We start from the raw sequence: 23,043 nt of genomic DNA, 5'->3' as shown, positions 1-23,043 counted from the left end.
GCGGCTCCGCGCGCATGCGCCGCGGGCCCGTAGGCAGCACGTGGGATGGAGCGCGCCCCCAACACCCCACCCGGCGTTCTGCAGGCAAGGACTGAGCGAGGCTGAGCTGGTGGGATCGGTTTAAGGAACGCGGCTACAGGCGGCCCGGACAGCCCGTCACACCGAGCGGCACCGGCGCACGCAGATCCAGAGGCGGAGCAGCGCTGCTTTCCCACGAAGTGCTGCTGGCAGACATCAGCTCTGACCCGTTTGTGGATTTAAGGCCAGAGCGTCACGAAGCACAGGAGATCGTGAAAAGCAGCATCGCCCTCCCCCTTTGGAATATCACAAGCTTACTGAAAAATATAGTAAGATTACAAATATAAGAGAAAACGCTTGGCACGTATTAAAAAAAAAAGTCCTCAGCTAACAGTTTCTGTCCAGAGCCCATTCACAGCAGTGGATGGAAGGTGACAGGTTGATTGCGATGTCTTGTGGTTCATGAGATAACACGAGGACACTGCTGAATCCAGGATTCTCCACATTGCTCCAGGCTGTCTGGGCTCCTGCTTCAATTCAGACGAATCCCTTCTTGCTGTGCTCACAGCACCAGGGAGAGGGGCTCCGGTCCCTCCTCTGCCTGCTGCTCCCTAGCTTTGCAGAACTGCTCCTGTACCTGATTCCCCAAGCCTTGAGGAGACAACCCTGAGTTGTTTCAGCCACTGCTCTCTCTGGCCCCTTCTGCTGCAAAACCAGTCAAAAGAGAAATAAATGGAATGAATACACGTGTGCTGCTTTGAAGTCTGCAGCTCCAGACTAAGAGGCTAACAAAAAGTGAGAAATGAACAGAAACCCTCAGGTAAAGCTCCTGCTGTAAAAGCTGTAAGAGCAGATAACACTAAAGCAGTGCTTCCCAAGGTGCTGGATGGAGGTAGGCACTGTGCTCTGTTGCTCTTGCCTTGATTCAAAGTCCCCAGAAAGGTCAGAGGGGGCTGAGCTGCCATGGTGACTTGACTCCTGGTCTCTTTAACGCTGTCTGGAGGCTTTGACACTTTCCACAGCCACCACTGAAAGCACTGCCTGTATGTAATCCAAACCTGTAATTACTGCAGGCCACTTGGAGGGCTAGAAAAGTGTGGAACTAATGCATAGTTAAAAAGCCAATACTAGGAAACATCCCACAGGTAATTAATCTCACTTAGAGCAATTAGCTACACTACACTGAGTTGTTCAGAGGTCCATCTAAACTCAGCCTGATGACCTCCAGAGATCCCTTCCAACCTTTTCCCTTCTGTGTTTCTGTGAGTCGTGACCCCAGCATCCCTTCCAGGTCCTGATGCCCAGAATGAAAGTACCCCCCTTTCCCCTAACTTTGGATTAGGTCCAACAAAACTGTGCTTCAGAGAGCAGAAAAAGTATCAATTGAAAGGGCTGCTTGCAGGCATCTTTTGAAGATGGTTTGTCTCACCTATCTACAGGAATGTGCTTAGAACACCATTTCTTTTACTTTTCCTTCCCTAAATTTCACTCACTGTGCAGTCAGCCATTGGTACAGAGGAGGAACAACTGCTCAGGATGTTTATAGACAAGAGCAATTGGCGCTCTGTCCGAACAGTTCCCTCCCTGGAAAATGCTCCTGGCAGTTTCTTTAAAACTGGTCCATTCTAAACCATCCAAAACTCTCAGGATAAGGCTGAATCTCCCCTTCCTAAAGGTAACTTTATCACGGTTCATTATTCAGTATGACTTGAGAAATCAGAGCAAACGTGCACTGAGTATTTTGTCACTGCTGCCGACACGCTGGGAGAACAAAGCTCTCAGAACAGGTGGGGTGGGAGTAGCTTTGGTCTGAATAGGATGGGGGCACAGTTCAGTACAGCTCCCATCGCCTGTAGGCACACCCTAGGACAGGTGGAGCTCACTGCCAGAGGCTCTGGCCCTTAGTCCCCAAGTTAACCCATACCTGACATCTCCGAGCTGCACCATACCTCCAACGCCCCATTCTCCACTCCTAGTTGCACCACATCAACCTCACCATCTCCATCAGCTGCAAAGACTGAGTGATACAGCTCTTGCACCACGTCGCTCAGGATAACCATCCCAGGAAGCTGGGAGGAGGCTACTTCAGAGATCAAGCTAGATCTTCCTACTTCCACGCCTACACATTATCAGCTACAGTCCTTTACACACAGGTTGCCACTGCTGTCAAGAATGCTGTCACAAAGAACTGGGATCCACGCCACAGAGCAGCTTACAGCTCAGTGCTGCTGGCAGGAAGCTCGGCACACACCAGCTGCCCAGGGAAGAGCTTGCTGTCTGCACTGGATTCTGTGCACTTGCCCACACAGCACGGATGTGCATCATGATTGTTCAGTCATCACAACAGTGCTGTTCTCTGTAACTCAACACACAGTCCTTGAGATCAGATGTTTCCTGGTAATGCTTGGTATGGCTGTAAAAAGAGTTTCATCCCAGAGTCTGAGCAGGAGGAGGAAGAGTATGGGGGTGGGTGGCAAGATGTATGCACAAAGAATGTTTATAGATCCAAGTATTTTCACTCCTGTAAAAACTTGCCTGAACTCAGAAGGGCAGATGACATAAACTGGTATCACTTGGAAGTTTAGCCTTGAACCAACATCTCCAGATCATCCATGGAAAAGCCCCCGTTCTGGAATTGTCTGCATCTTAACATCAGTGCATGGCACAAAGATGAGGAAGAACTGCTGCAATCGAAATGGATGTCTGAAGTGTTTGGCCAACTCCATGAGGCATTCAGGTGCCTTTGGTTTTAGTTCTGCAAATAAGCTTTTGCTCTTTGCAGTCCTTCCTTAAGAAACTGGAGGTAAGTTGCAGTAGAAGGGTCATCAAAATTGGATGAGAAACTAAAGATACTACTTTCAACATCTTCAGGCTTCATAGAAGTAATATCCAGGAAGTAGTTGGCATTGATATGGTGAATCTAGGAGAGAAAACAGATGAGAAGACTTTAAAGGCCTGCATAATCTCCCATCCACTGCCTTGGCCTCTAGCCATGACACAAGACTGCAACAACTCTGAAAGAATCTCAAACACTTTGCAAATGCTAATTCAGCATCGAGGATTCGGGTTTCTATTTCACAGTCAGACAAAGATGAGCAAAAGACAACGGTCCATGGTCCATTCTTTCTCTTGAGAGTGCTGACCCCTCATTTAGATTAAGAAAAATACGAAGGGGATTGGGAAGAAATCACACAGGTGTGAAACTTAGCAACGAGTGCAAGTCAGCACGTGGCAGCCCAGCCATGCTGACTGCTGGGGTGCATGCTATCAGACCAGCCTACATGCAAAACCAGCACATGTGTTTAAAATGCCTTCCATTCCCCAAAGGAAATAGGAGAGGGGCCCACAGAGTCACTGCGTCATCCACGAGAACAACACACAGTCCTACAAAGCATTGAGGAGCCACAGAATGGCTGAGGGAGCATGGCATTCAGGCTCTGCAGGTGAGAGTACATTCAGGTGGGGAGAACCAAGGAAAATTGAAGAGATAACGATCGTACCACCGTGCCATTGGGAAGGCAGATGATCATCTCCACAGGGAAGTTGTATTTTTCAAGGTGCAGGTCAGCCAGCTTGCTGTAGAACTCATTCTCCCTGTTTGTCTGTAAAGGAACCCCAAAGAAACACACTGTATACACCAAAACTAGCAGAAGAAAGCAGGAGTAAAGCTAACATGAGAACCACTCTGTAACACGGTAGCTGCCTCCATTTTCATGATCTGCTTTATTATTCCCTTGCAAGTGTCCCCCTGCCCTCACACTTCTGCTAAGCTTTTCTCCTCCAAAAACAAAATCATCCCATTACTGGCAGTTCCCAGGCACATCAACAGTCCAACCCCAGCTTTTCCCAGCATCTCCAGCTCTGTAACTGACCCCTGCTTTCAGCAAAGGCCGAGGGATAGACTCATGAGTGGGGAAAGGTGCAGTCAGGAGATCCAGGAGTCAGAGAATTTGGTTAGTGCCTGGGTTACAGAGAAGTCAGCCTGCCAATAGCACAACAAGCCCTGGACAAGGCTTAAAGCATCTGGGAGCAGTGAAACATCTGGTTTGGTTTTTTGTACTGCCACCATGACAGAGTGAAAGGGATGACTGTGCTATTTTCTTAGCCAGCCTCTATCTGGTGTTTGTTCTGCCTCTGGTCACTAGAACACACAAGGCTTGGAACCAAAATCCCTCATCTGCACAGGTGTGATCTCCCCTCTTCTGCCAGCACCTCTGTGCCAAGCACCACCTGCGTTCACCAGCACCAAACACAAAGAAAGCAGAGGGGCTGTGACACTCACCTGCAGCTCTTCCAGCTCCTTTACAAGTGACCAGCTGCTAATGAAGCTCTCATTCAGCAGGGCGAGGATGGGCGAACTTTCCAGGACAGTCTCCCGGAGAGTTCGCCCTGAACCTGGCACACAAAGAGGGGCAGAGAGTTGTTTGCAGCTTCCAGGCTGATTGTTGCCACGATTCACGCCACTGCTGAGCTGCTGCAGCAGCTGCCTTAGGCTCTCCCTAACCTGGCACACGGTCTTATTTCCCCTCTGCTGACAGTTTTCCATAGCTTACTGCTTCCAGCATACACTGCTGGTAAAGAAGACTCACCAGAGCAGATCCCACCCACCTGCAAAACAGCACAAGGACCGGGGCAAGAATGTCACAGGGGCTGACAGGGCTGGTGCTTTTCAGAAAAGATCAGCCTGCGCACTCACCCTGAGTGCCTCTTGCTTTTCACACTAAGCAGAGCAATCTGCATAGAGAGTTTTTAAGGGCAGACAGGACAAAGATTTCCACACCTCTCCCAGATGTTTCTCCCCTCTTCTGTAGCACACAAGTTATTGGGCACATGGAGGAACAGCCTCACAGCAGCACAATTCCAGGCCCACACCTGGCTCTGGCTTCTCCCATGCTGGTGTCAGGGACAAAGCAGAGAGCAGTGTCTCTTTAACTCTGCAGATGCTGCCTCTACCTCAGCAGACTGAGAAGGGAAGAGGGAAGATCAAATCCACACCTTCCCCTCAACAAAGGCACCTAAATGACTGAGTCACCTAAGGCTTTTCTCTAATACATCTAATTTTACCACTGGTATCAAAGCTCTGATCAATAATTCCCCACTTCCAGCCCTTTTCTATCCAGGCATATTCAGTACCAAAATAAGTAACATAACATTTACCACTGGCTCCCTGCCAGCTTCCTGACACTCAGCCCTTCTCAGACCCAGAATGAGGTACATCATTCCTCCAGCTGTTGTGGGAGAGTCCCTCACCTCAGCAGGACTGGTCATCCAGGGCACCCCACAGCAGGATTGAGTGCACCAGCTTCTTTTCTGCTTTTGCTCTCTCAAAAGCTTCTGTGAAGGGAAGATAGGAGACCTGGAGACAGATAGGAGACTTGAGAAACAAAGAACAGCTTATCCCAAATACAAAAGGGATGTGAAGGAACCAAATCTTCCACACCCCAGAGATGGCCTACAATGAGCTACAGCAGTTCCTGTAAACCAAAGCAATTCTAACTGTGGTGCTCTCCCCAAGGGGGATTTTTATCTTCCCTCACCACAGAGTCAACACGAAGCAGGGAGGCAATGCAAGAACAACCTCTTTTCCTGCTGACTTTCAGCTGGTCATCTTGTTACTGCTGCTCAAGTAGAACGCAGCAAGGCATAGCAAGTCTGAAGCATTAACTGTGTTACCATGTTACCCATTCCATTCCTTTAGGAAACCTTCAGGAAGATAGAATTACCCTCAGGTCTGACAAACAGCTGAGGATACAGTGAGACTGTAACAAACCCCTCACAGCAAGTGGGCTTTTATTTGCACAGCCAACTTCACACATTGCAGACAGCCTCCAGATGTGCCTCTGCAGGCTGGGAAACCTGAACTTGAGATATTTATCACAAAGTCTCACTGAAACAGCTTAAAAAATGTCTGAGAAGGACCCTGCACAGAAAATGTTCCGATTACTCAAATGAAGGGAATTTTATCACCAATTGAGCAGGTGAAAGTGAGACTTGCAAGCTCAAGGAGACAGTCAGGGGAGCATTCCTTAGCCAAGGAAGGAGTGACAGGCAGCTGCCATCTGTTCCACAGGCTATTGTTATATTAAATAGTTTCTATATATAACCCAGTGCTATAAATCACTGTAGGATGCAGCAGCATAGGGAGCACACTCTGAGTTGCTCATACCACTCTGAATGCTGAGCAGGTTGTGGCCTCTGGTTTCTGCTGGTCCTCAAAGTGACTGAACATCTCAGTAAAAATGACCTGCCTCAGGGAAACATGCCAGTGAAAAGCACAGCCTGTTCCTCACCTTCTTAAATGGATACATGGCCACCTCCAGCTTCTGGGCTGCCTCTTCCCAGGAGATTTCCTGCTGCCAGGTTATCTCTTCAAACACAAACTGAATAGGCTCCCCTGAGGGATCCCTGCTGTCAATCACATTTCCATTCTCATCATAGATCACAGAGGGGATTGAGGGCCCCGTGGATTCCAGCTCCATCTGCAGGAGAAGAGGCTCAGAGTCAGACGTTGTAGATATTCAGCTATGGGTTTTTATGTATAGCAGGACGGGATAAAGATGCAAATTAAGACTTCACAGCTCCTAATGAAGACAGAGACCCATCTATCCTGGAGCTGCACCTGAACAACCGTAGATTCGTTTTACTGGGGAATAACAAGAAGGCAACTTCATTTCTGTCAGTTATTGTTTGCCTGTGCTATCTAGACTGGAAATGCATGAGACTTGTTCATCATGTGTTGCCATCTTCTGAGTGGAGATTATTGACTGTGGCATATCAGACCCTCAAAATGATTAGAATCTGCAGAGCTAATCTTGTTCACACGATCAGCAAAGCCCTTATACAGTCTGTGCCTATAGGCACAAGAAAGTGCAACAAAGAAAGCTGTTCAGGAGCTGCCCTGTAGCTCGGACTCCTGGTACAATGGAAACTATTTTCTAAGTCTGTTTTCACTAATTTTGCTGATTAAAAATAAATATGGAATTGAGTTCAGGAGAAAACGGGACTGTTAAATTCAGGTACTCAAAATTCTGACTCATGTTTCCTGTCCCAAGAACTGGGATTACCACAGAATAGAGGAATAAGCTCACGCAGTGTCTGAATCCAGACACACTGTCGTACACACAGCCCTCTGGGCTCAGAGCCTGCCTCCAGCTCCCTCGCCCCTTCTGCCTGTCAGCCAGCTCTTTAAAAATAGAAAAGTTCATGTGAGTCCAGGAGGTTAAGATTCAACCCACAGGGACCAACAGGGGGGTGTACAGTCACGTTGCTGCAAAGGACATACACAGATCAACAGAGAATATATTACTATATGGAAGCATTCAACAGAAAGCTCTAACTAGCAGGGATAACTGAGGTTATGCAGCTCAGGCAGCATAAATCCTTGCCAAGATCCAGCATGCACACAGAGGACCGAGTGTGGTTACAGACCTGAGGCAGGTAACCTATATCCACTTCCATGTTGCTGCCTTCACTCGCTCCATACAGCCACTCCATATCAACATTCAGAGACCTGCAAGGTGAACCCAGAACGTTCAGCCACCCAAGGCTAAAGCTGTGCATGGCAAATCCTGATGCTCTTCTTCAACGGCCCGCACTGAGGCTCAGAACCTGGAGGTTCCTAGAGATCACAGTGTTTCCTGCACAGGATCAATGATGGTGGATCCCTGCTGGCTCAGGGCCCAAACACCCACCCAACGTTTCAGGCAAATGCATTCATACATTTGAGTAGCATCAAACTAAAGAAGACAGAGGTATATTTGCACATCCTTCCCTGCCAGCACTTGCACATTCTGATCTCTCTGAACTTTTAAAAGTGTGGTTTTTATTGGCTTTTTTTTTTGGAAGCAAAAGGCTTTTTGTAAGGAGTTCTGGCAGAGCTGTAAGCGTCTGCTTGCTCTGCTGAATGTGCTGACAGAGCCATAAGGACAGAGACACCAGGATTTTAAAATGTAATTTTCTCTCGTGCCATCACAGGCAAAGAGAATTGAGGCTCCCTTCCCCTAGAACACTTCCAGCTGCTTGCCAGAGAGCAGGAATGAGCTGGTGTGAAACTACACCATAAAACGAAATGAGACAAGCAGAAATGTTTTGAAGCGTGTGCATCAGACTCTGCTGAACTTCAGGGCTTTCAGCCAGGCACTGAGATCATCAGGGGCTGCTGCCTCTTCAGACCCCTTCCAGCTCTCCCCATGCTCCAAGTACAAAGGGACAGTTCCTGGTGAATGAATCAGACCCTAAAATAAGTCAGGGATTCTCAGCAACTGCAGAGATGCATTTGCTGGTATTACAGGCAACTGTAAAGCTCATTTCACTCAGATTTTCCAAGGAGTTGGCTGAAAAGCATCAGCTCATCCAGCTGACACCCAAGGAGCCTTTGCAGCTTACAACAAGCATTTGACTTCTCCAAGTGTCCTGGCCAAGCAGGGGCTGCAGGGACAGGGCAGAGGATCACAGCCAGCCTGAAGCAGTGCTGATAATGAAGAGGCTGCTGTCTGTCTCTAGGGCAATATCTCTAGGAAAGCTTAAACTCACCATTCCCTTGTGTCTTCCCAAGTGGCTGCAGATACCTCCCTTCTGAGCTGGTGTGGCACGGTACAGCTCAGACTTGGATTCTCATTACAGTCAGGTTATACAAAGACATCAGTCCCTAGCCCCATTTACACCCTGTGTCTCCTGTGATCTCTGCCCAGCTTGTCCCTCCCTCCCCCCTCAGTCCTTGTCCTTCTCTGCCTCTCCCAGGCCTGATGCTCTCCCCTCGCACCTGTTGATAAGCAGAAGTATTCCTGAAAAAACTGCACCAGATCCAGTTTAGGGAACTGATAGTTTGGTTCTACCTACAGAAAACACGACAACACTAGCAGAGAAGGATGTGCAAACAAAACAGAAGCAAACAGCAAAACTATAATGCATAGAGCTCAGACTGCAGATTTGCCTTTCCTGTACAGGCCAGGACAACCATGCACTGCAGTGCTTTGCTCAGGGCTGTCACTGCACCCATATTTTCAAATAAAAAGAGCCCACCAGCCTCCTTCCATGCACAGTCTCCACCTCTGCTTTGTACAGGACAGGATCCCAGAGTCCCTGGGCTTCATTTACCACAACCCTCAGGTCTGTTCAGCACACAAAATAAACTGCTGTACCTCTTGTTAGGGACGAAGAGCTTAAACTCTCGCACATGGGAAGAATCCTTGGAGAGGACAATGTAACCTGTGAACTGGCCTGGGGAAAACCAGAAGGGGAAGTCTGGTGGCTCGTTCAGCTGGAACTCAGCATGGATCCTGAAACGAGATGGGAGCCATCAGCTCCAGAGCTGGGAGGAAGGGATTGTGCACTGTAAACGACAGCAGAGAGAAGTGATCTGCAGGCACCAGAAAGTACAGCTGCAGGAGAGAGGCTCGGTTCAAAAAGCTTTTCATGTCACACAACAAAGAAGGTAAAACTGGAGCAGATTCCCAGGGTCAGCAGTGTCGTGGGTACTGATACCTTTTGGAAGTGGGCAGTAAGTGTACACCCAGCAAGGGTGAATTACATTATGAGACCCTGAAGCACAGAAACAAACTCAGATGCCCTCAGTCTGCCATCCAGTCTAATTGGGCAAGTAGCAGTTGTATTTAACAAAGACAGTAAAACAATTCTATAGAATCCTCCCTTCCCTTGGAGAAATGCTCCATCCCCCCTCTTCCTCCTCAGAATTTCAGTCAAACACTGCAAAGTGTGACAGCATACTGGCTGCTGTCCTGCACCTGGGCAACACCACGCATGCTGTGACCCTGGGAGAACACAGGTGCCACCTTCAGGCCTCAGGAAAGCATCACACAGCTGCTCCCATCCAACTCCAGCCAGGGCACATCTCTAGTCTGGGCACAGCACTGCACACAGAGCACACACAGAGCACACACACAGCACACAGAGCACACAGAGCACACACACAGCACACAGAGCACACACAGAGCACACACACAGCACACAGAGCACACACACAGCACACAGAGCACACACACAGCACACACACAGCACACACAAAGCACACACACAGCACACACAGAGCACACACAAAGCACACACAAAGCACACACACAGCACACACACAGCACACACAAAGCACACACACAGCACACACAGAGCACACACAGCACACACAGCACACACAGAGCACACAGAGCACACACAGAGCACACAGAGCACACAGAGCACACAGAGCACACAGAGCACACAGAGCACACACAAAGCACACACAAAGCACACACAGAGCACACACAAAGCACACACAGAGCACACAAAGCATACACACAGCACACAGAGCACACACAAAGCACACACAGAGCACACACAGAGCACACACAGCACACACAGAGCACACACAGAGCACACACAGAGCACACACAGAGCACACACAGAGCACACACAGCACACACAAAGCACACACACAGCACACACAGAGCACACACAGAGCACACACAAAGCACACACAAAGCACACACAGAGCACACACAGCACACACACGCTCTCTGGCACATTGCAGCCTTCTCCACTCCCCTGAGATACAAAACACAAGTTCTCTAAAGGCTGGCCCCGTGCCCTTACCTGAATGCTATGGTGTAGTAGTAGGTGCTGATGGCTTGGATACAGGCCACGGATCCTTGGGGAGCAAAGCGGGTTTTGACGAAGGGGCGCGGGTGGAACATGCTCAGAAGCCTGTGGATGATGATCTATGGCAAGAATTGTAAGAGATAAGAATGACAGCACCTTGCCTATCGCAGGTAACAGGTCAGATGCAGCCCCAAAACAACCCCCCATCAGATCAGCAAGACAGGAGACTCGCTGTGACTTGAAAATTAGCTTGGGGTCCTACCTAGCCACAAAATAGAGGCTTTCTTTAATAATAAATCCATCGCCCATGTTTTTTAAAGCTATTCCTGTTGTTCACGAGATTCCATGATCCCAATTGAGTGAATGAGCATGCTAAACTGATCCACGTATCCAATCAATACTCCTCAAGAGTGACTAAGCAATCAATAAACACAGACTGTGAAGATGTATCAGCTGTGTGATCAGGGACACCTATTTGGGCACCCACACTGGCTTTACAGCTAGACTAAGAAGCCATAAAGCAAAACGGAGTTCCTCCAGTCAGCCTTACAAATGACAGATACCCTGAGATATTGCCTGCTTTCAGTTTTTACTGAAATAATTCAGTTTTTACCTCTGATTTAGAAGACAATGCTCCTGGCTGTACCCTGCAGCCTTTTTGCTGCCTTGGAAAGTCCAGTGAGACAAGCAATAGCCTTGTCCATTCAATTTATCTGGGCTATAAAGCAGTACACATTCATACAAGCCACCTCTCAGATGTATGGGAATCAAGTTTCGTATCTCACCTCTTTGCCTTTGGGAGGTGGAGGGTAAAACCTGTTGTTGGAAAGATATCCAGTGAAGATGTTCAATTCGCTAGGAATTATCCACCATGGATCACCAAGATCCAGTTTATTCTTCGGAGGAAGAAAGGCTTTAAACTGTCTGGCAAGCATCACACTCCTAAGGGAGGCAGGAGCAGTCCAATTCCTCAGCCCAGAAAGAGCCACGTGAGAGATCTGTTAAAAGACAGCATCAGAGCCCAGCCTACAGCCCTCACACACACAGCAATGCTGATGGATGTAACTGTGCTTAAGAGGAGAAAGAAAAAATAATAATAATCATATTTTCAATTCTTTGCACCACCCCGAACACCATCAAATAGTTCTGTCAGCTTTCAACTGCGTGAGCAAAATGGGAGGCAGTGAACAGGGCACAACATCACTGCTTGAGGTGGAGCCACCTCTGGTGTCTGCTTCAAGCTTCCCAGGAAGAGCAGAGCATTCATTCCTTGGGACACAGTGGGGCTGAATGCACTGAACACAGTACAACACTGCAGAAAGCTGCAAGCTTCCTGGTCAAAGCACACAGCTGGACAAAAACAACGTGATGGGTGAACAAGTGGCTGACAAAGGGCTCAAGGAAATGGGGTCACACCGGGCTGGTGGTCAATCACTGGTGGAGTTCCACAGGGCTCCATTTTAGGGCCAGTTCCCATTGTTTCAATCACTGACTTGGGTGCAGGACTTGAAGCTAACTGAGTGAGTCTGCGGGTGGCACTGAACTGAGAGAAGATGCTGACTGTCTGTGCTCATTCCTGGAGATGCTACCAGCCCACAGTACATGGTTACACTGGTATTTCTGGCCCTACACATCCTGCAGGATACATACTCCCAAGAAACCATCTTTGCTCTTCGTCATCGTTTCCATGACCAAAGGCTGGAATTTGGCCACAACGGACAACGTCTCCCCGTTTGGATCAGGCACATCCTCTTCAAAGTCTGAGACTGGAGTAATTCCTAGACAAGGAGACAGGAATTAAAGCAGCTGTTTCCCCTCCCTCCCCTCTTAAACCATGGTGAAGTGATTATACATTTTTCCTGGCTAATTTGGGAGCTCCCCAGCAGTCACTACACTGCGTGCAATGGGGAACCCACCAGAACTTGCAGCCACACCTGGCTTTTCCTACATGACTTAAAGGGGAGCCCTTCTTCCAGTGGATGACACTTTAAACTCCACGGCTGTTAAACACTCTCATCTAATCTAGGAGGGAAAAGACACGTGCTTCAGTCAATTCATTAAACATAAGCAAGCAACTCTGTGCATTTCAATTGTACTGTTAAGTTCTGCTGGATGTTATCATCACCACGCTTCCCCCTGCTTGGCACCACCAAGAGACATTTGCTATGTGCTGATACAGCTCCAAACACGACCTCTCACAGCTGCTATGAGAGAGAATGCTGCAGCAAGAGAAGCATATGATTGAAATAGGATTCACTAACAGTATTGGCCTAGCCTGGGCTGAGCTGTATTTGTTGCATTTATCCATCCCAAATCTCCTATAAGCTCCAGACAAAGTAACTTACATGCTCTGCTAGGCCAGAAACGGGACCTTTAGCCTTATAAAAACTGAACTTTGTGAAAGTAGCATCTAATGCTCAAGCCTTTCCCTGAGCAGTCTCTCTTCATGTAAGCAAGATCCAAAACAGCACCCAGAAAAAAAAATAAAGACGTCCCTCAAAATTGCTTCTGCTCAGTGTGTGCAGAGCGAGCTCCGCGCGGCGGGCAGGAACGCACCTGTCAGCTTCTCAGCTATCGGCTTGAACTCCTCTGGGCTGAGGTACAGATCGTTGTTGGTGTCCAGAGAAGAAAAGAGAAACAGCCCCTCACTGCCCAAAGACTTCAGCGCCACCTCCTGCAATGGGAAGAAAGGGGAAGCGAGGATCACCCCTACCCCTCCCAGAGGCTCATTCGCGGCGCTCTCAGCTTCAGAGTTAATTTGCATTCATTCCAGACCACAAGCAGTGATGAAACGAACAGATTAACATCCCTTGGCAGGATTTTGCCTCCTGTGTCATGACTGGGCTAAGATTTTGGCTCCTTGCTCCACAGGTATCACTACCCAGCCGTACATCAGGAACCACAACTCGACCACCTCCTCCAGACACTCCTGTAAGATCCCTGTGCCTCAGTCTCTCCCTCTGTAACACTTGGTGGGACAGCCTGCAAAGCCCACATGAAGGTGCCCCAATGGCAAACAGCAATGACACGCATTGAAATGCGAAGTCTCACTTGAAATGGCCCCAGAAAGGCTAGATTCTGATGGACTTTTCCACTCTGCAGCATTTGTTACTGATGGAAAAACAACAACTTGCAGGCAGGGCGAGAGAGCTCCACATTGCTGTGAAGGAAAGGACAGCAAGACAGACCAGTGGCATCACTCACAGCCAGCAGATCCCACCTGGCCTCTCATTTTGGGGCAGCTTCCCCTGCCACACCAATGAACACCTAAAGGACAAATACTGTCATCTGCTGTTCAATTGTTTATTGTTTGCTGCACCATTACCATCCCCACAGCTCCTGAACTAGTTTATTTTCCTGTCTGTTACCTGCCAGTCAGAAGCAGCAGTAATGCAGCCCAGAAGGCTGTGCTCCCATCAGCTGCAGCAACAGAAGCACTTAAGAGCCTCCCAGGGTGGTTTCAGGACTGAGCAGATAAAAAAGTAAAGATACTGGAATACAAACCAGAGATCTGGACTCAGACATGACTGAATAAAGGCAATAATACAGAACATGGAATGTGGAGAAGAGCGCATAGGAACTACGCAGCTGCAAATAGGAGTAAAGAAACATGGGAGTTATTTATCTACTGAGAGGAGCAACCCATTCAGGAATCCCCATGTTTCTAAAGCCAAAACCACACCTTTATTCCCCAGATGAATGGGGACAAACAAACACGGGGCTCTACATAACGTTTTCCTGAGCCCTGTTAGCTGAGAGCCAGGGGACAGGGTTATGTCATGAAGTGCTGGACCAGGCTCCAGGGCTTGCTTGGGCATGGCAACATCCTTACAGTGCACCATCCTTACAGTGCAAAGTGCACAGGCTGTGCACAGTGGCAACCTCCTCTGCACAGGAGGCCATCCAGGCTGTGTGCTAAGCTCTAACGAGACGGGCTGCATCCTAAGCCCATCGACGATTCCCTGCTGATGAATCTTTCAGAGCCTCCCTCTTCTTTTGCACTTCACAGAGACGGACCTCAAGGGATGGAAGGCAAATGAGCAACAACGATTTGAGCTGGTGAGACCACCTGCTGCTGTAGCTTAGGAAAACGACATGATAATTTGCTTAACAGAGCTGGAGGCAGAAAGAGGATCAGTTATGGAGGATCAGTTATGCCCCACACATGCAGAACATTTCTGAGCAGCGAAGGCAGCAGAATATGAGGAAGGGAATGTGGGTGCCAGGTGTTAAGACGTTACCGTCTATCAGCCCATAAGAATGGAGAGCATACTCCAATAACCAGAACCACGTGCTTTAAGCAAGCTGAAGAAAAGTTAAAAGCTTCGTCCTGTTCACTTTTTCTCTGATCTCCAGCACTGCCCAGTCACAACCTGCCACAACGCTGATTCCAGTGCCACCAACCCCTGGCTGCCTTCACAGCCCACTGGGAGCCAACAGCACCTCAGCATGGCAACCATTGCCATCACCCTGGTGACCATCTCTACCACAGCGGCCTTCTCAGCCCCATGATGGAGGCCTCAGCACTGTGATCATAGAACCACAGAATGCCAGGGATTGGAAGGGACCTCAAAAGATCATCTAGTGCAATCTCCTTGTGAGAGCAGGAGCACCTGGATCAGGTCACACAGGAATGCACCCAGATGGGTTTTAAATGTTTCCAGAGAAGGAGACCCCACAGTATCTCTGGGCATCCTGATATTAACCTTACTATGATGAAGTTTTTTTTCTTGTCTTTATGTGGAACCTCCTATGTTCCAGCTTGCATCCCTTGTCCCATCACTGCATGTCACTGAGAAGAGCCTGGCTCCATCCTCCTGACGCCCTTTACACATTTATCAACATCAGTGAGGTCACCCCTCAGCTTCCATCAAGCTAAAGAGACCCGTCTCCCTCCGCCTTTCCTCCTAAGGGAGATGCTCCACTCCCTTCATCACTGTCGTGGCTCTGCGCTGGACTCTCTCAAGCAGTTCCCTGTCCTTGAACTGAAGGGCAGTGATGGATCCTCAACCTCGTGATGGCCTCAGCTGTGCGAATGTCACGTCAGCACCATGATGGCCCCCTCATCCCAATGATGGCCCCCTCATCCCAATGATGGCCCCTTCATCCCAATGATGGCCCCCTCATCCCAATGATGGCCCCCTCATCCCGATGATGCACCCTTCTGCCCATTGATGACCACCTCAGCGCTGTGATGGACCCCTCAGCCTTATGATGGCCGCCTTAGCTGTGTGAATGTCACGTCAGCACCATGAGGGCCCCCTCATCCCAATGAGGGCCCCCTCATCCCAATGAGGGCCCCCTCATCCCAATGAGGGCCCCCTCATCCCAATGAGGGCCCCCTCATCCCAATGAGGGCCCCCTCATCCCAATGAGGGCCCCCTCATCCCAATGAGGGCCCCCTCATCCCAATGAGGGCCCCCTCATCCCAATGAGGGCCCCCTCATCCCAATGAGGGCCCCCTCATCCCAATGAGGGCCCCCTCATCCCAATGAGGGCCACCTCACTGTATGAATGCCACCTCAGCCCCACGACGACCCCTCAGTCCCATTATGGCCTTCATACGTCCCACTCTCCCCCATCGCGGACCCCCCAGCCCCGCAGCTCGCTCACTCCAGTCCAAGCGCCCCTCAGCCCGCTTCGCTCAGCTCCCACCACAGCTGCGGGGCGGCCAACCGAAGCCTCGCTTTCCCCTCAGCCCCATCGCGGATGCGCTCCGCCCTCCATTTCCGAAGCGGCCCGACCCGCCGTCCCGTTACCTGCTGCCGGGCGGCCTCGGCGTCTCGGTAATACTTCACGGCGGCCAGCGCTGCCAAGGCGGCCAGGGCCAGCGCCAGCCGCGACGGCGCCGCGCCGGGAACCGCCATGGGCCGAGCGCTCAGCGGCGCCGCTCCGCCATGGCCGCGGCGGGAGGAGCCGGGCTGAGGGAAGGGCTCCGCCCGCAGCGCGAGGCCCCGAGGGGGTGAGAGGGAAAAACGGAACTTTGTGCTTGGCAGCTGCTGTGCTTTGTCGGGTTGCTCAGGTTGGAAAACACCTTCCGGATGATCGGATCCAACCGCAGCCTAACCGTACGTAACCCGAACGGCGCTCCGCTAAGCCGTGTCCCAGAGCACCGCATCCAGACGGATTTTGAACGCGTCCGGGACGGTGACTCCACCGCCTCCCTGGGGCGCCCGTTCCGGTGCCCACAACCCTTTCTGTAAAGATTTTCCTGATATCCAACCTAAACCTCCCCTGGTGACACTCGAGGCCGTGTCCTGTCAGCATAAGAGCCCAGCCCTGCTCCCGCTGCAATCCCCTTACAGATAGTGAGGATACAAGCTCTGCCCTCAGCCTCCTCTTTTCCAACCTGACCCATCCCGATTTCCACAGCTGCTCATCATAAAACCTGTGCTCCTGTCCCTTTTAACAGTCGGTACAAGTTTCACTTGCGTTGCTTTCACAGGGATTGAAGGCCCATGGCCGTAATGGCTCGGTCACTTTGCAGCCACAGGACAATTCTCACCTGCAGTCTGAATGGAGCTGCTGCCATCCCTGCTCCTTGCACCTCGGTCTTCTTCGGGTCCTTCCCACCACCCTCACCCTTGTTACGGACATCAGTGACACCACAAACTTTGACACACTGAGTTCTTTGTGCTCCTCTGGGTGGTTGTCACACTGCTCCTTAGCACTCGATTGGCCAAGAGGTATATATTTAGTCATTTTAATCTTTTCCCTATCAGTCATCTCCTGCTCTTCCCTACGTGCAGTCCTGCACTGCACTGAAATCTTCATTGCTCAGGAAGATTTAGTGCTGTGTTTTGGTGCTGCAGGGTTAGCACTGCAGGTTGGTTGAGCTCCCTAAGGGCAGCAGGAAGCAGTAGCATTTAATCTTGTGAAGCTTTTGCTGTTTCGTAAGCCTTCCTAATCATTTCTGTCTAAGGAGAGTTTTGGTTAGAGAGCGAGACTGAAAGCCATGAAGAAGGCAGTGTGAGCTGCTCAAGGAAGAGGCCGGTAACCCTGAACAAAAGCCATGAGTGTGGAGTTGTGAGAAATCCCCAGGACCAGCAAAAAAAGCACTGTGTTTTCATAGGAACAGAGTAGTGCTGCACACAGGTTTGGACTGGGAGATAAGTGGCTGGGGAGCTGGTTGACAGCAGTCTCAGTGTGAACCTATGCATTCTGGGGTGCATTAAACACAGCACAACCAGCCACTCAAGAGGAGATTCTCACATATTTACCATTGGTCTGGCCTCACTTAGAATACTGTGTGCTGTTCTCAATTTAAAGAGGGTTTTAAGATGCTTGCATGTGTCCAGAGGAACACAACAAAGCTGGTAAAAGGGTAGGAATGAATGTCCTATGAGAAGCATCTGAGGACAATGTGTGTGAAGCTTGCAGGAGAGGTTGAGGAATCACCTCACTGCTCTCCACAACTCTGTGAGGAAGGGAAGCATTCACCTTTCCTCCCTGTTATCAGCAGCAGGATGCATAGCAATGGCACAAAGCTGTGTTAGGAGAGGTTCAGATTGGACATCAGGAATAACTTACTTACTATGAGGGTAGTTAGATACCAGAACTGACTTCATAGAGAGATGGCTGTCCACGATTAAGAGGCATTTGGAGAACGCCCTTCAACGTAATTTAACTTTGGTTCAGTTCCAGGGTAGCCTGCCAGCTGGAAGGGACCTACCAACAAAGATTATTGAGTCCAACTGAAACTATTCTATTCTAAACACAGTGCACTAGAATGGGGCACCCAGTAACACATAAACAGAGATTATCTACCGCTCCAATCAGTGCTGTTACATCTGCATGGCAGAGGGAGGGAGCAGAGGGCTCCTTCTGTCACCCTATAGAAAAAAAAGTGTTCACAAAACTCTATCACTGTTTTCTGCCCCATCAGTCTAAGAGCACAGCTTGGGGGCCATGGGGAAGAAATGGGAAGAATGGAATTAACAAAGCACTGAATGAATAATGGATTGGAATAGAGACGATGCTGATTGAGTTGGTCTCCAGTTAAGAAGCTGTGCTTTAAACTTTCCGTGACTCTCCAGGTTGGACAGAGAGGCGTAGAGAGCTTTAGTTTACCTCAAATAACCTAGCAAGTGCTTTTAGAGCATAAAGTATAACAGGATGAGACAGCTCTGAAACAGGATAAATATACCTGAGTGTCTGGGAAATGAGCAAGAGGTGACATGAAATGACAGACCCTGGAGATGGAAAAGGAGACCTGATGGAGTGGCTGGCAGAGCCAAAATGGTATCTTGTAGATAAGAAGCAGAGAGGCTCATTTTATAGCTGAACCATTTCCAGCATCATCAGCAAGCATATAAAAAATGACAGAGTTGAATTATTTGGTAGGAAGAAGAATGAAAGACAAAAGGTGAAGTAATTCAGGGCATCTGCTGGGAACCAATTCTCCTCAAAGGAGAACAAAACCAACTTCTGGCTCTGTGCTGCTGGTTCTTGAGATCACACATTACAGTGCTGAGGAGGAATTTCAAATATTCAGACATCTGCGGCCCACCCAGGCACCCTTGTTTCAAAGGAAATCCTCCTGATAGAGAAATAACGAGGAAGATTTGCATCATGAAAATTCACCCAGCAGGAAAATACTGTCCTGCATTCCTCTGCTCCCAGCAGGGAGAGTCCAGACAAAAGTAAGAAAAAAGGAAGAGCTTGGTAGAGAAATGGAAAGCTTGTATTGAGCTTTTTTGGAGTAGAACAGGTTTTCCGTACACACAGAGCACCTCCATGTTCTAGAGTGGCATGATCTGAGAGAAACCCTGTCCTCGTTTAAATGTATGGCCTCGTTCCCATAGCCTGAAACTTGGCCTGTTCTAAAGTCAAAGCGATCCTTACGTAATGGAAGGCAGCATTAAAGTCGGAGCTCTGCCCACAGATGGACAAAGTGCCTGGAAACAGAACAGCCCCTGAGGCAGTGAGTGCTGGTCAGCCTGCAGCCCAAAACATCCTTTGGAAAGCAGGAAGGAACGGGGAGCATTGAAGTCTGGCTTCACATGGGGCCTCTCAAAGGGAATAAGAATTACTGAGATGCGTTTATTGCAGCTTGCGTCTCACGGTAGATGCAGTGTGACACAGAACTGCACAGGCAGACGTGGGAAACACATTTCACCCTAGGAAAGGAATGGGCAGTGAAGCTGCAGTGTGAAGTTTGGTTCAGACATTTCACAAGTAGAAGAGTGTGAGCCAACACCTCCCAAATTCCCATGTGCTTGCATTCCTCGCTTTCATTTTCAATCCATTCCAGCAAGTCACTCACATGGGCTCTCTAGTCAACAGCATTGACAACAGCAAAATGCATTGACAATCCTTATTGAAAGCATTCCTGATTCCATTCTAATCACCTGTCTCCATACAGAATGAAGCCACAGACCCAATGCAGTGAGAAGTAACAGCTGGAACTTTGTAACTGCTAGCTCTGGTTACAATGCATCACACATGAAACAATCAGATATGCATTTATTTTCTGGTTTGCTTTGTCTTATTCCTCTGTACAGTCAATTGGCAACAGCCAGCTATTCTACCAGTTACTAGTTTTCATCTCCAGCACGTGATGGAGCTTTCATCAGAACTCCATTTAAAGGACATTCCCTACAGACATAAACCAGGATCACGTTCTGATGCTGAAAGTCAACACAATCATCTCAGTTCCTGAATCTGAATGCAAGAGAGGAAATAGGAAAGAACCTGGGCTGATACATTTCCTGCTAAGGTGACTCTAAAGTACAAAACACCACATATCAACAACATAACTGAATCACAGAATCACAATGGTTGGAAAACACCCTTAGGATCATGCAGTCCGACCATTAACCAATCCCCACCACACTCATTAAAGCACAGCCAAATCATGCACCCAACGAGGGGCATGAAAGCAGAAGGCAGGAAAGCAGCCCAAAGACACCTCTCTTCCCACATGGTTTCTGTTAGACATTTAGAGTGAGATCTCTGGTTCGTGCATAACACCCCATTAATCTACTTGAAGTATGAATATCGAGGGGTTTCCCATGTGGACAAACACAAAAAATCCTCCCACTCCTACCTAGTGGGAAGCACATGGAGTGGGGGCAGGATAAGAGCTGAAAGCCCAGAACTGAGGGTCCTGCAAGCATCCAAGGCTCAGGGCACACCAAGGAGTGAGCAGAGAGCAGAAGCATTTCAGAACAGCACCGAGGCAAACATTTCCATTACCTGCATCGCTGTAGGGCAGAAGAATCCCAGTTGTGGCTCAGGGCCGTGCCTTAGAACAGAGCTGATCCTTGGAACCAGTCTTTCTTCCTGCTAAACGCAGGCACGCTTAATGCAATGCCTGTGATTAATCCACTGACTTGAGTGGCTGACTGTAAGCAGGGCCAGAGGTACCTGCAGAACCGCAGTCTGCAGGAGTGGAAATGCTAAGGATGAATTCTAAGGATGTTTGCAACAAACAGCTTTTATTTATTTTTTTTGTGACTGGTGCCAACCTCCACACGAGTGTCGTGGTAAGCAAACAGCCATCAGTAAGCTTTACATCAACAGGCCTGAGCTGAGGAAACTCTCATTGCCAATACAGCCACTGAACTGCAACAAAGCAGCAGCTTTCCTCCCTAAGTGTGTGCGACTTTACTGATACCAACCCTGCTCACTTATGTGGAAGAGAAGAGCAGTTTTAACCCTGCACCAAGGATCTGTTCCTAAAGGAAGCCAGAAATACCCTACGGGGAGCTGTGTTTTACCTAACACTGTTGTGAGAGGCTCCAAGAGCACATGTTTTAATGTATGGAATTCCCTAGATCCATTATAAATGTTATCTGGGCTCAGCTGACTTCCCAAAAATCAAATCCCACAGATAAGACAATTAATTCCCAAGATGTTTATTTACCAATAACCATTCCTCTAGGCCAAGCTTGCCAGTCCACACTATTACCCAAGGAACAGAGATAATATCTGATATCCTTATTTCTCCTGGGCAATTCACAACCATGGATTTCAAAACACATCTTTTGTTCCCACAACTTGCTCCAAGCAACTTCAAATGGGGGAAAACGCTCCAACTTCGGAGGGCTGTGCAGCTTTGCAGGGGCCAGAAGAAAGACAGGCAGGAGCAAGCATCCCACACCCAGCCCCAAACTGCTAAGCAAGGGCTCCCAGGGACTCTGCACAGCCATCTTCTGCTCAGTCTCACACTGAAGACACACGTGGTGAACAGCAGGGACAAGCTGAACAATCTGGCTTCAATTTTTTACTCACTTTTTCTCCTATTACTTCATTCCAGAAGCCAACTTACCTGGGGATTATTTATTTTTTTGCTAGAAAATAAGGTATCAAGTAGAACTCCTGCTAACTGATAGCAGACAGCAAACAAGCAATTGAAGAGCGGTGCAGATGGGAACTGCTGTCCATATTCTGGTTAGATAACACTGGAAATCAACAGATCTGGAGAAACATCCCTGAAACCAACCAGTATTGTCAGCCATCTCAACAAGCAATGTAACAAGTCTTTGGCATATGGCTTTAAAGTAGGATCAACCCAGAAATGCTTTTTATTTTACAAGACTTATATTCCATTTCACAGATTTGACTATTACAGCAGTGGAATTATTACAAGTGATTCGTAACACTTAGTTCTAAATAAAAGTAGAAAAGCACAAAAATGATAATGGAGAGTTAAATGAGATATGATGTGTAGTAAATGTGTTTTAAGAACACAGGAAAAAAAAAGAGTATAAAAATACATCAGGATAAAGAATTTTGCTGACAGGTTTTGCTTCAGTTACAGTTTTGACACCACTTAGAAAGCACAGTCTATTGAAAACTGTTAATTAGAAAGGTGATAAATCCAACGGCGTATAAAAGGCAAAAATGAAACAAAAAATGAGAGGAGGAGCGTGTGTGTGTTGTGGGGAGGTCTGTTCTATGGAAAACTTCCAGTCCTTTGGCCACTATAAAGCAAAGTCAGTGGATTTCATATAAATTCTCTGTAGAAAGGAATGTCTATGAACTGTGTTCAGTATGGCCCAGAATAAACATCTCATTATCAGGCTATTAGAGCTCCTCACAGAGGAAAATAAGGTGCTTACTTCATGGTTTCATCTTCCCAATAGAATACTGTCCGGAATTGGACTAGTGCCCCAAAATACCATTTCAGGAACAACACAAATTCCTTTAATGGAAAGGAAATGCAGTAACCTGCTGATGTTGTGGGAGCAGGGTGCTGGGCAATGGCCTCACTATTGCACGCTTGCTTTAAAGTTTGAGTGGTTGACTGGCAGGGGGTGAGCCTCTGTGTTGAACACCCAGTCATCCAGAGACAGCACGTCATCTTCACAGAACAGAAGATAGAGGTACCTGCAGCCATCAGGGCAAGGGGAAGAAGATGGACACAAAGGGAGATTAAAAGGAGCTCGGGTGGGACGCTAAGCATGCGCAAGAGAGCCAGAATGCGATGGG

General features: G+C 48.6%; 2 protein-coding genes and 1 long non-coding RNA gene across 4 annotated transcripts in view; 1 reads left to right on the top strand and 2 right to left on the bottom strand.

Moving 5' to 3' along the window:
- Positions 1–102: 102 nt before the first annotated feature.
- SELENON (selenoprotein N) lies at positions 103–16,528 on the bottom strand. Of its 2 annotated transcripts, none has more exons than XM_052698849.1 (12): positions 16,368–16,528; positions 13,165–13,282; positions 12,259–12,386; positions 11,394–11,606; positions 10,603–10,727; positions 9,159–9,296; positions 7,447–7,528; positions 6,309–6,497; positions 5,269–5,374; positions 4,301–4,413; positions 3,519–3,620; positions 103–2,938 (listed from the first exon to the last, which is right to left on the bottom strand). In XM_052698849.1, the coding sequence occupies exons 1-12, from the start codon at positions 16,473–16,475 to the stop codon at positions 2,768–2,770; spliced, it is 1,593 nt and encodes a 530-aa protein (XP_052554809.1). In that variant the 5' UTR covers positions 16,476–16,528; the 3' UTR covers positions 103–2,767. The 2 variants fall into 2 exon arrangements, with proteins under 2 accessions (XP_052554809.1, XP_052554810.1); XM_052698850.1 differs by lacking the exon at positions 16,368–16,528 and adding an exon at positions 13,660–13,798.
- Positions 16,521–22,314, top strand: LOC128088383 (uncharacterized). The gene is made up of 2 exons (XR_008210235.1): positions 16,521–16,676; positions 17,054–22,314. It is a non-coding gene; the product is annotated as an uncharacterized LOC128088383 (long non-coding RNA).
- The window catches only part of MAN1C1 (mannosidase alpha class 1C member 1), a 43,466-nt gene continuing 41,874 nt past the window's right edge, over positions 21,452–23,043 (bottom strand). The window contains exon 12 of the mRNA XM_052698847.1: positions 21,452–22,941. Coding sequence (XP_052554807.1) covers positions 22,824–22,941 — 118 coding nt within the window. The 3' untranslated portion in view covers positions 21,452–22,823. The remainder of the gene's footprint in view (positions 22,942–23,043) is intronic.

Source organism: Tympanuchus pallidicinctus, unplaced genomic scaffold, assembly GCF_026119805.1.
Source record: "Tympanuchus pallidicinctus isolate F22 unplaced genomic scaffold, pur_lepc_1.0 scaffold33, whole genome shotgun sequence".
In the NCBI taxonomy this organism is placed as follows: domain Eukaryota; kingdom Metazoa; phylum Chordata; class Aves; order Galliformes; family Phasianidae; genus Tympanuchus; species Tympanuchus pallidicinctus.
The sequence above is the reverse complement of the archived record's forward strand: the minus strand, read 5'-3'. Positions and strand labels throughout refer to the sequence as shown.